The sequence below is a fragment of the Punica granatum genome, chromosome 4, assembly GCF_007655135.1.
Source record: "Punica granatum isolate Tunisia-2019 chromosome 4, ASM765513v2, whole genome shotgun sequence".
Taxonomy (NCBI): domain Eukaryota; kingdom Viridiplantae; phylum Streptophyta; class Magnoliopsida; order Myrtales; family Lythraceae; genus Punica; species Punica granatum.
In genome coordinates this window covers 15,297,030-15,309,092 of record NC_045130.1, presented here as the reverse complement: position 1 = coordinate 15,309,092, position 12,063 = coordinate 15,297,030, and the positions used below count along the sequence as shown (strand labels likewise).

Genomic DNA, 12,063 nt, shown 5'->3' with positions numbered 1-12,063 from the left:
ATATATATTCATTATTAAAACAAAAAAGAACATCTTTTCTGTTACAAAAATTTCTTTTTCTTATTAACCTTTGCCTTTATTTTTAGTGAGCATTAATGAGTAACTTCCAATCAAGATGCATATGAGTCCTAAATTTGATCACAAAAATTCTACAAATTTTCACTAACAAACATTTTAATTTGTAATTACTCTTTTGTTGAATAATTGATTCGTAATTTCTCATCCACTCTGAATCGCAGTTACTCTTTTGTTGAATAATTGATTCGTAATTGCTCGTCCACTTTGATTCGTAATTACTCTTTTACCGAATAATTAATTCGTAATTAATTCTCACTAGCACGCATTTCCATGGAAGTCGAGAAATTCTTTACCATGAGGGACACACAGCGGAGTCGGCCGAGCAGTTGGTCCCGACTTCCGGCATGTATAAGGGGCCCACGGTTTAGAGTGCGTTTGGATTTAGAGTTGAGTTTTTGTATTAATTGGTTTGTAATGATTATATTGTTGAATTATGAAAAAAAATGTGAAAAAGTAATAAATAGTTAAGAGAATTTAATATTAAAAATTAAATTGAATGATTAAAAAAATTAATTTTTTTTAAAAAATAATGATTATGTTGGTGGAGTTGAGTTGAGTTGAAAATTTTTTATAAAACAAACACATCCTTAGTGTTCTAACTTCTAAGCCCGACCCGACCGTCGATAATCATTCGGGTCAACACATAATTATGGGATTATAGAGGATCTTGGACTTTAATTTGGCGTTATTTGCAAATCCAAATCTTTCACGTGTTCTCACATGAATGTCAATTCCTTAGAACGCCCATGCCGCCCGATCATTGTCCAAAACTATCTCCCATCTCCCCCTAATCATCTTAATCTTGTTAAGAAGAATGAAACGAGTTCGAGATATCAATGACTTTTCCGTTTCGGTGACGATCTAACTACCGAAGAAAACTTCATATTTCCACTGACAACTTATCAAAGATCTTTTCATCTTTTTATTTTTGGCTGGGTAGGATCTTTTTATCTTTACCGTGTCAAAAAATTACCCCAAAGTACTTTACAGTTTCAGTAACCAACAACTAGAAAAACATATAAATTTAGTCCGTTTAATTTTATGGTCGATTTTTAAAATTTTAATTCTAATTTTAATTATACTCATTACATAATAAAAGTCAACAATACAATTATTAATTTTTTACAATTCAATTCATTTTTTAATGCTAAATTTTCTCAATTATTCATTACTTTTTTTCATAATTTAACAACACAATCATTATAATCCAATTAAAATCAAAATTCAATTTTACTTAACTCTAAAACCAAACACAGTGAATTTCCACAATTTTGGGACAGTTACAAGCATTTCAACTGAATATTTCCCCTAGAAGCACAAGGAAGTTTTGACGTAAGTTATTCTAACATGGATCAGTTTAAGGTGACACAGTTTACCTGGATTGATACGTATGTTGATATATATGAGGTTATGAAAGTGTATAAACTCGGAGTTATGGAACTCTTAACCTCGTATGGCTCGTTTTTTTGCGATTAATTCACCGTGTCGTATTACCTTGTCGTGCGAAATATTATCGAAACGGGAGGTGGGGGCCATCTATGGACCTATGCTTTGCTGGCTTCAAGCTCTCCATTGTTGGCCTTTTATAGGAGGAGGGTTGGTCTTCTTTTAGAGAGAGAGAGAGAGAGAGAGAGAGTCTCCCTTTTTATGGCCCAATCTTATTGCATAGAAAGAGACCCTTTTACTCTGATATAAGCAGCATTAACTCCCTTCTTTGTGATATTCTTCTTCTCTTTTCTTCTTCTTCTTCTTCTTCTGAAATCTTATTTATAGATCTAGCCTAGCAACAAACCAGCTGGAAAAGCTCAGCTCTTTGGACTAACCATACGCTGACCCTCTGACTGGTTTTAGCCAGCCCTTCATGAGTAGTCTGATTCTAGGGTAAGTGTGTGCTCTTCTTCTCCACTGTTTTTTTTTTTTTGGGTATGTCTGGAGCAAGTTGCGTATCCCCTTTGGAGAGCTCATGATCTTGGGATTGATGGCTTCTCTGGAGCAGTGGGTGTTCTTTCAAATCTTCCAATGTGAAGTTTTGGACCTTTTCGTTGGATTCCCAAATGGCTGACTGTGAAATCTACGGTAGAAAAAAAGGACCCAAAAAAAGTGTGCTTTGACTGCTGCCCTTTTTCATCATAGCTTTTCGTGTTTCAGCCGCTTCTCTTTTCCTTCCCCTTCTCTTTTTTGAGGGGAGCTTGAGTTGAGTCTTGACAATCTCTCTCTCTCTCTCTCTCTCTCTCTCTCTCTCTCTCTCTGCTTCGGCCCTTCCGTTTTTGCAATTATCTGATAAGGGTCAGTTTCTTTGAACTCTGCTGCAGTTGTGTAGTTGCTCTGTTGTATGCCAATTTCCACTTAATTGAATTGATGAGAGCTGGTCTTTTCTTTTTCTTTTTTTCCTTTTAATTTCTTATGGTCCGTTTGTTCTTTCACTTGGAAATGAGGGATTCAATCAAGTTAAAGGTTGTTTCTGCCAATTCCTTATATGTCCTGTCATTCTTGCGCCTTTTTAGTTTAATACTTTCAGTTCTTTTCATGTCACTGCAGAGTGGAACATTTATTGACCTGACAAGCAGTGGAAAAGCTATTATTGCTGCTATATATTTGTGGTTTAGTTATAGAATAAGTACCAGATAGATGTCGAGAAGAACTTGGAAGAGGGTTGTCTTGATGAGATGAGGGATGTTATCGGGGTTGATGAACTTTCTCCAGGCCTGTTTCGGGCCAAGGTCGGACCGATATGTTCATTCAGGCTCCAATTCTGTGGGGCGGCAAGACGGGCTCTTGTGGTACAAAGATATGGGCCAACACTCAACCGGTGATTTCTCGATGGCCGTTGTGCAAGCAAACAGTCTTCTCGAGGATCAGAGCCAGATTGAGTCGGGAAGTTTGAGCTCGAATGAGTCTGGCCCTTTTGGTACATTTGTGGGTATATATGATGGGCATGGTGGGCCTGAGACATCTCGCTATATCAATGATCACCTTTTTCAGCATCTCAAAAGTAAGTCGGCTTCAACTCTTTTGAGAACTCTGAAGATTATTAATCTCCTCTCAAGGTGTCTATACATGGCCTCAGTTTCATTAAACCCGAGAAATTGTATACGTGTAACAAATGGTAGAGGATGTGGTGCAGGCTTTTGGTTAGATGCCAGCATTGGCAAAATAAAAATGCCTTGGGACTAAACCTTTCCAGATTACTGTAAATCAGCTGAATCATTCAACAGTATGCAATTAGTCGCTTGCTTCATTTAAATGAGTGAGTAAGCAGATGAAAAGATGCAAAATTTTTACTTTATGGGGGAAAAAATGCCAAAATTGGATAATATCTTCATCGAAAATGATTTTTTAGCAAAAGCCTTTTCATTCTCAATGTCACTTGATGAATGGTGGAAAGCATACTAATTATTCCTCGCGAAAGCTTTTCCAAGACAGGTTTCCTTGCTTATTTTGCCTTCTGTTGATTGAAGTACTGCAAAACAAGGAATATTCAATGTATTAAATGTTATAAAAGAAAGTGACTTTAAATTCTTGAAATTCGAAGACAGGTTCTTTTCTGTGAGAAAATTTTCTAGGTGAAATTCATTTGTTTGTTGACTTTTACATAGTATCAATTACATGATCTTCAGGGTTCACTTTGGAGCAGCAGTCGATGTCAGTTGATGTTATAAGGAAGGCCTATCAGGCAGCAGAGGAGGGCTTCGTCTCTGTCGTGACCAGACAGTGGCCAACGAAACCACAAATTGCAGCTGTCGGATCGTGTTGCCTCACCGGGGTCGTCTGTGGTGGGACCCTCTACATTGCAAACCTCGGTGATTCACGAGCTGTCCTGGGGAGAGCTGTGAAGGCCACAGGGGAGGTTATAGCAGTTCAGTTGTCGGATGAGCACAATGCATGTATAGAGTCCGTGAGGCAGGAGCTCTGTTCTATGCATCCTGATGATAAGCAGATTGTTGTTTTAAAGCATAATGTGTGGCGTGTAAAGGGCCTCATACAGGTACTGCGTTTAATTTCATTTCCTCTATGAGTTTAATATTTGACATGGTTAACATGGAGATTTAGCATCCTTTCCTGAAGTGATGATTTATTGCTAGTAGAGGCGTAAGTAAGACAACCCAAGGATTGCTAGGTTCAAGCTTGATTGAGTATTGTTTCATCGGACTAGAGCTTTCTCCGGCCCAGCTGATTCTATTGTCCCTGCTGTGTCTTGGAGTAGACTGAGCATATGCTCAGCCGAAGCTTGGGAGTGGTCTGATTTGACTCAAGAACAAGCTTGATATGTATGTCAGATAAAGAGTCAAAATCTGGGAACATTTGTTCTTTTGAACTTAAAGGAGCTCGATTAGGTGCACAAGTCTCTCAGGTTGGGTATTGTCGAGATTGAGCTCGATTAAAATAAAAAAAAGAAGCTTGGCTCAAGCTTGAGAAAATTTGAGTCGAATCTGTTAAGTTACCTGTTTGAGATATTTCCATACTAACAGGTCCTTCATTCAAGGAATTTAGAAAGGTTGTTGATAGATTAATAGATTGACACAGTCTCGGTTTAAAAGGGAGCTGAAGTCTCAGGGGGTATGTGTTTGCTATTTATTAGTTGCATCATTTTATGCAAGTGTAACTTCCCAGTTAATTGGTGATAAAGAGAAGCCTTTTACTGTCCCAAAATAATCGAAAAAGTTCTGTTGCAGGTCTCGAGGGCCATTGGTGATATATACTTGAAGAAGGCTGAGTTCAACAGGGAGCCGTTATATGCCAAATTTCGACTTCGTGAACCTTTCAAGAGACCAATCCTAAGTGCAGAACCATCGATATCTACGCACCATTTGCTACCGGACGATCGGTTTGTTATATTTGCATCCGATGGGCTGTGGGAGCACCTGACTAACCAGGAAGCAGTAGATATCATTCAAAATCATCCTCGCAGTGTAAGCTACTTTACTTCTACTCTTGCCTTCTATGTTAGTAACGGTATTTCCTCTTGTAAATGGATTGAATGCAATATAAAATGTCCCTATGTCATGTGGGACTATGCTGAGATCGTTCCATTCTTTCAAACCAAAGCATAGAGCTAAGTTTAAGTACCGCTGACCAGGCAATTCATGACTTGGGACTGGGAGGGGGCATAAACTAAGATAGTTTGATCTATTTGTCAGAACCAAAATTACTTTGATAAATTTCGTGAATTTTCCTGCGCAGGGAAGCGCGAGGCGGCTCGTGAAAGCTGCACTACAGGAAGCAGCGAAGAAGAGAGAAATGAGATACTCAGACTTGAAAAAAATCGACCGTGGTGTCCGCCGCTTCTTCCACGATGATATCACCGTGATAGTTCTCTTCCTCGACTCATCAAACCTCTTTGTGAGCAAATGCCCTAGCGTATCTGTGAGAGGTGGAGGCATCACTTTGCCTCCCAACACGTTGGCCCCTTGCTAGTAAGTACTGGAAATCAATGGAAAGCTGTGGCTGTAAGTAGTAGTAGTAGGAGGAGAAGAAGCTGTTCTTTGTTATTCTTTTCATATTTGGAAAATCCTGTAACTCGTTGTACGTTCCATGTATAATATCGTGAATACAGGGCGTGATGCTTGATAGATGAATGGGGAGCCGATCGACCCTCAAATTCGATTCTTTAGTGTACACGATGACTCTTTGTAATATTTTTAGATGCTGATGATGAAACTGATACTTGCCCTTTTAGCTTAATCTGAGAACACCACATATATCTGAAAACAACAAAACCTAATCCCAACAATTATTGGTACATTTTCAATTTCCCTGTAACAATCGCTTGACATGAAAAGGAAAAGAACTTGGAATTTCGACTATTTACTATCGGATCCGATCATGTCAAGTACTGCTGATTGCAGCATAAGAACCTCAGAAGACATGCTCCAAGCGTATTACATGAGATTGATTATACCCAGCCCTGCAATGATTCCTGTATAAGATGAGGTCCCCCCTGACCCTATCAAAAACGCAGTATCAACTGCTTTTGCGTACAAATTTCATTCGTCGCTATGAGCACCCACATATTTCTCTCAGAACTGCTGGCACGTCAAACCTTACCAGAAATACCAACGTTCTTGCAATGCATAACCAATTTCAAAATGAGCAGTATCACAGTTCGAGAAAATTGGGCCAAATCGCAGAAACAACTTTACGCTTTCACTACTTTCTATTTGATTCGTAAGTTCTCCATTTTTTGTACAAAATATGCAATGACACATATCCTAAGATAGCTCCCAGCCCCGGGTAGACCATGCAAATGAATAATTTTACAGCTTTTTCGCGGTCAGATGAAACTGATTACAAATGGATTGGTTGGGTGGATCGTACCTACCTAAGATACAGGGAAACTAAGAGTTGAGAGAAGAGAATAAATTCGCTTACAACAGCCGCAGGAGAATGGATCCCAAGGAATGGGACAATGTCCACCTGCAGCCAGTTCTCAACTGCAGATCCCACCACTGCTCCAGCCACCAGCCCACCTATTGTTATGATGGTGGCCTTACCTGCATAAATTATTTAAAGAAAGAAAAAATGGACATTATTTTGGGTTTTCTGGAAGTGTTTTTGCGCATCTTTTTCCAATATGAGTGAGTTGAAATTTGGTCCTCGTTTACTTTTTTTTTGAGAACGAGATGTTCTGAGCAACAGAAACTGGAAACCAACTCCTAATCAACAGACTAAGAGAAAATCGCAGATAAAGGAGGTGAAATCCTTTGATAGTTTTGCACTTTTAAAGAGATTGAGAAACGCCTTAGCAAGAATGGAAAACATAAATCAGCTTCTTATCAAATTAAAAAGAAGAAGACCATCAACCAATATCTTTCAAAAACTTTTCTTGAATACGAATTCAAGACACCGCTGATCAAATCAGTAGTAGTATCCCAAACTGAGACAGATTTTTTATGCATAGAAGTACAGTTCAACAGCTCTAAACACAACTCCAAGCAAGGATAATTCTTGTATATTGCATAAACAAAAAGGAAAAAAGAGGAAAGGGGGGAAGTCATAGCCGCAAGTATTGAAGCCCTCAATCAGAAAGAACAGTCTTACCTAACTTCACATTTTTCTTGGTCATGAAGTAGAGGGAGGCTCCAAAGCTGGAAGCCAAGATCAACCCTGGAACATCTGCTGCACCATATGGGGTCAATGAGGGCGTGGAAGTTCCATTGACATAAGTGAAGACCATCAGAGCACCGTAGACGCCTGCTTGTAATCCCAGATCGCGAGTTGATGGGGTTTCGATGGATACTGGTGAACTCTTAACAGTGGACTGCAGCCACTGCGGTGGGCCTACAGGTTTAACATCTGCATACCGGATGCTGCTGTTCACAACTTTTCCAGAGCGACGCTGTGTTAGACTCCGCATAAGCAGCATATCATATGCAGCCTCAACCTATAAAATAGAAGATCAGACAAATCATGGAGTTGAAGCAATAGACTTGTCACAGATAATCTCTGATTGCCTCTTGTGAGATAATTCAAAGAGGGGAACAGAGCACATTCAAGATTGAGCTCCACACTGTAGTAAGCTACCTCATAGACAGAACTAACAGCATAACTATTCCAAATCCTTAAAATTCTACAGCATAACTATTCCAAATCCTTAAAATTCTTACTCCACATGGACGAGATGGGACAGGTGTAAAGTGAAACAGCAAAATTATAAAAAATTAGTGATAGAAGGTCCCAAAATCTCCATTTTGCAATTTGCACTAATATAAACAATCAAGCTTTTAACAGTTAATGGTGGTAAAATGAAGAGCTAGATATTAATAGTTCTCTTCAAAAGTTCATTTGGTATATGCAACACTAACTTTTAGCAAAATCAAAGCTCAAAATGAGGGAAACCAACACATAAACAATACAGACATTTCCTCGCACTAAAGTCTAGAAATATGCAATCCTCTGCTCTAGCCATACAGATGAATACCCATAAATTTTTTTATTTTTTTTAAAGAAGAAGAACAATTTGGAATAACCAACAAGTAAAAGGTAGCAAAACATGAGAAAAAATGGCAATTCCAGAAGAGACATTAAATTAATCAGCTTTCTCAACAAATAAGTGAGGATCTGTGCATATACATTCATATATATATATATATAGAGAGAGAGAGATACACACAAACATAAAACATTATCAATCAGCATTTGGCAGATCTACTATAGTTGCTGGAAGCTGATAATAATTTACACCACTAAGCACTATGTACTAATTTATAGCATAATTATTGACAGAGCTTTGATCATCTAGAAATCTGATATAGTAGACTTCTCTGTCCTAACAAATTGTTGTCTGATAACAAACCAACCTAATGACCAAACAAAGATCAGTAATGCAATAATGAGTAGACGGACGTGAATAAAGGAGAATGAAAGGGCATAGCTTTCCATTTCCATTTCTCCTTTTCTGACCCGGAGTGAATTTCCCTCTTGAGGACTTGCACTGGATCGACTTGACATTAACTGACCACTCAAATCCATGTGGGTAACACGTGATGCAATACAAGCCATGCTCTGTTTATGCTTATGGAACATTTGCAGAATGAAGAAGCAATTTCTCTTCTAGGAAACCTGATTTATACAATACAAGCCATGTTCTGAACTGAGCAGGAAAAGGAAAGTGCCAAATTCAGTAGCGACATTATTTAGCATAACCTATCAAATCCTCGTCGGAGACAGAAAACTCTTTCAAGGAACACGAGAACATCAATGACCCAAAAGAGAAAAAATAAAAACTGGACAAATTAGCAGCATTAGAGACTACAACAGCAGCATCAGTAACCTTTTCCGCTCATAAGCTCAGTTCACATCCAAAATTCCGGGATCTTCCAAGGCTGTACCGAAGCGAGAGCAATCAGCATAAGCTCCGCCATTGAAAAAATATAACAACGGGAAGCTAAACTATGAGGTTCTGAATGCAGCAAAATCAAAACTTGATGCCAAAATTCTCGGAGAAAACTCAAAGGTTCAATTGATTCAACTCCACGGCCAAAAACAAAAACAAAAGATCACTTGAGCGAAGAGAATTGGCCGATAACTTCACACTCGCGATTACTAGCATTTTCAATCACCTGTGCAATCGCCTCCTGGTCATCCTTACACTCGGCCACGATCGAGTTCTTAGCTCTGAGAATCTCATCGAACGACGCCGTTTCCGAGACGCCGAGCAGCTTCAGCGCGTTCTCGACGGACATCTCGAAGGGTGCGGAGTCGTCGGCTCGGGAGCTGGCCTGCATCGACGGCAGGCCGGTCCTCGCCGGTGTCCGCCAGAGGACGCATCTCCAAGGCTCGGTCCTGCCGGGCTTCAGCGCGTGAGGCGGGGCGCTGGAGAGGTGAGCTGGCGGCCGGGGGACCGGAGAGCCGGGAGAGAGGCGGTTGGGGCGCACGGAGAGGGTGGTTGCGGCCATTTGGCGAGCTAACGAGAGGCTGAGACCCTTCGCAAGCGAAGAAGAGAGGAGGAGAATGGAGAGTGAGACAAGAGAGAGAGAGGAGCTTGGATTGTCGGAGGGAGAGGGATCGGGTGCGGCGCATAGGGACTTTTCTCCGCCTAGATTGATGGACGTCTGATGGTCTGATTAGCGGGCTGTGGATCGGATAAGCCCGACCCGAGTTTGAGATTCCTTTTTTTTTCGTTGGGACGCCGCAGTTTCTTGTGGACAGCATTTGGCGCTCGGCGTTTGTTAGCGGGAAATGACAAACCGTTTTTGCTTGTACCTGTGGAACAAGCCAATGACTGTTTCAATCATTCCAGCCATTTGGAGCTCCCCACAACTTATTTACTTGTGATGTTTTTTATTTCTCAATTAATATTTTTTAAAAGTATTTTTTCATATTTTTTTGGTGAAATACTACCGTATCGAAAATAAAAGAAAAAGATTTTGTCTAACTTACACTTTTCAATATTATCCGTCATTTAATTCCAATGTTTTTGGAGTAGAGATAATTTTGTAAATCGATCTTCTCACAATTCTTAACACTCACTTCTTCCTACATATATAAAATCGTCAACATTTTCTCCCATACTAATATTAGGCATTTCGTAATCTAAATTATTAGAGTGGAACGCCCATGTTACGTCATGTAGAAAATATTCATAGTAAATTTAAAATAAAAAAGAAATTGAATGTCAATATATATTCATCAAAGAATTTGAATAAATTGGGATCTATACGGTGATTTGATCTATTACAAAATTTTATACTTTAATAATTTTCATTACAAATCATAAGAAATTAGTGATAAATAAAGAAAAGTGATTTACGTGGGAGAGAATAGAGAGTTGACACGTGTATGAGAAAGAGAGGAAAGAGTTACCGTGAGAGAGAGATGTGGAGAGAATCGGGGCGACATGGAAAAAAAAAAGGTTGAAAGAAAAAGAGGTAGAAAAAGTTAGGATTAATAATGATAATAAATTTTAAACTTTTCACGTTTTAACGATTTTAATACGAATTGTTTTCTTTAACTAATTAAATTACAAATTATCGATTTAATAATAATGTTAACACACCGTCAATTTCCCCGTTAATCTTAACTGAAATGGCTGACGTGTATATGATAGTGCCACTTGGAACACTATGGTTAGCTGAGTGAATCTCACATTTAAAAAAATAAAAAAAAAAAAAAAATAATAATAATAATAACACAAAAAAAGCCCGCAAGGAGAAGGAGGGGAGGTGGCTGGCGATTGGGGCCAACATCGGAGGGTTTTTCGATTCCAACAGGTGAGGGCCTTGACACCGAGCCCCACCGCCCCAATTGGGGGTCGCTGGCGACAACAAAGATCGTTGACGACCCCAATTGAGGGGTTGGTGGTTGGCGTCGAGGCCCCTACTGTTGGCCACCTCCCTTCCTCTTCCTTGCGACCTTACGATTTTTTTTCTTTTTATTATTTTTAAAATTTCAGAACATTTTGTTAATTTTAAAAAATGTGAGGCCCATTCGGCCAATCACAATGTACCACATGGCACCGTCATGTACACATCAGCAATTCCGGTTAAAATTGACGGTGTGCTAACATTATTATCAAATCGATAGTTTTGATTTAATTGGCTAAAAAAAAGTTCGTGGTAAAATCGTGAAAACGTGGAAAGTTTGGAATTTTTTTTTGTTATTAACCAAAAAAGTTATGCATAATTACCAAAATAATCAAAGGTCGTTTTTTTAATTAGTTAATTATCATTTCAAATGGTTAAATAGGTAATTTCATAAAATTTATTTTTTATATTTTCAAGAACTCAAGAAATTGGGGTCTTTTTTTTCCTTTAATAATAGTATTAAATATAGATATTTGATGTTTCTATTAATTCATTGTTACCATGACAGTAAAATCCAAATTTTAGTTATATTTTGGTTTCTCCAATGCCATCTATTTATTCGAGCTCTCTCAACATGCTATGGACCTATGTCTTGGATTGAAATCAACACGCATGTTGCACCACGTAATTTGATTGGTACCATATATAAGCGTGAAAACTGATATTTCACTTTGCAATACTCACGATTTTCAATAACTTTAGGATCTTCCCTAATACTTTGTTTGGATAATGGGGTGGGATGGATTATGGGGGTGGAGTGAGGTGATTTATGAGGGAATTTTTTCGGTCCTTCATAATTTATGTTTGGATAGTTGCAAGAAAGGATGAGGTGGAAAACTATAAATATGTTATTTGACCATTATATTCATTTTATATACACGAATAAGCATAAATAATATATTATATAATATTTACGATATATACATATAGGTATAGAAAGGGACGAACAATTGATGTTGATATATATATATATAAGAGGTTTCGACCAAATAAATAAATAACAGTGATCTATATATAATAGAGGTGTATAGAAAAAGAAAGGTATATATATCCGCTATAATATATATACATATAGGTGTATATGAACAAAGGTTATAATGTTAAAGAGGGCATTGTAGCAATTTCGTAAAAAGATTAGAATTAAAAATTACTTCTAACTACTTATCCATTCATGACATCTCAA

The 12,063-nt window shown here is 38.3% G+C and overlaps 2 protein-coding genes across 3 annotated transcripts; one reads left to right on the top strand and one right to left on the bottom strand.

The window, feature by feature from the left end:
• The first annotated feature begins 1,704 nt into the window (after window positions 1-1,704).
• LOC116203757 (probable protein phosphatase 2C 46) lies at window positions 1,705-5,760 on the top strand. 2 transcript variants are annotated; one of them, XM_031535661.1, is made up of 5 exons: window positions 1,705-1,959; window positions 2,617-3,070; window positions 3,696-4,063; window positions 4,752-4,988; window positions 5,260-5,760. In XM_031535661.1, the coding sequence occupies exons 2-5, from the start codon at window positions 2,752-2,754 to the stop codon at window positions 5,491-5,493; spliced, it is 1,158 nt and encodes a 385-aa protein (XP_031391521.1). In that variant the 5' UTR covers window positions 1,705-1,959; window positions 2,617-2,751; the 3' UTR covers window positions 5,494-5,760. The 2 variants fall into 2 exon arrangements, with proteins under 2 accessions (XP_031391521.1, XP_031391522.1); XM_031535662.1 differs by lacking the exon at window positions 1,705-1,959 and adding an exon at window positions 2,208-2,364.
• A 420-nt stretch (window positions 5,761-6,180) lies between these two features.
• Window positions 6,181-9,590, bottom strand: LOC116203758 (protein CHAPERONE-LIKE PROTEIN OF POR1, chloroplastic). The gene is made up of 3 exons (XM_031535663.1): window positions 9,138-9,590; window positions 7,117-7,459; window positions 6,181-6,569 (listed from the first exon to the last, which is right to left on the bottom strand). Exons 1-3 carry the CDS (start codon window positions 9,471-9,473, stop codon window positions 6,394-6,396), a joined length of 855 nt encoding a protein of 284 aa, XP_031391523.1. The 5' UTR covers window positions 9,474-9,590; the 3' UTR covers window positions 6,181-6,393.
• Window positions 9,591-12,063: the final 2,473 nt, after the last annotated feature.

Coding starts and splice junctions, on each gene's coding strand:
- LOC116203758 (XM_031535663.1), bottom strand. CDS start 9,473: ATGGCCGCAACCACCCTCTCCGTGCGCCCCAACCGCCTCTCTCCCGGC. Junction 7,460..9,137: donor ACCAGGAGGCGATTGCACAG/GTGATTGAAAAT, acceptor TCTATTTTATAG/GTTGAGGCTGCATATGATAT. Junction 6,570..7,116: donor CAAGAAAAATGTGAAGTTAG/GTAAGACTGTTC, acceptor TAATTTATGCAG/GTAAGGCCACCATCATAACA.
- LOC116203757 (XM_031535661.1), top strand. CDS start 2,752: ATGTTATCGGGGTTGATGAACTTTCTCCAGGCCTGTTTCGGGCCAAGG. Junction 3,071..3,695: donor CCTTTTTCAGCATCTCAAAA/GTAAGTCGGCTT, acceptor CATGATCTTCAG/GGTTCACTTTGGAGCAGCAG. Junction 4,989..5,259: donor TTCAAAATCATCCTCGCAGT/GTAAGCTACTTT, acceptor TTTCCTGCGCAG/GGAAGCGCGAGGCGGCTCGT.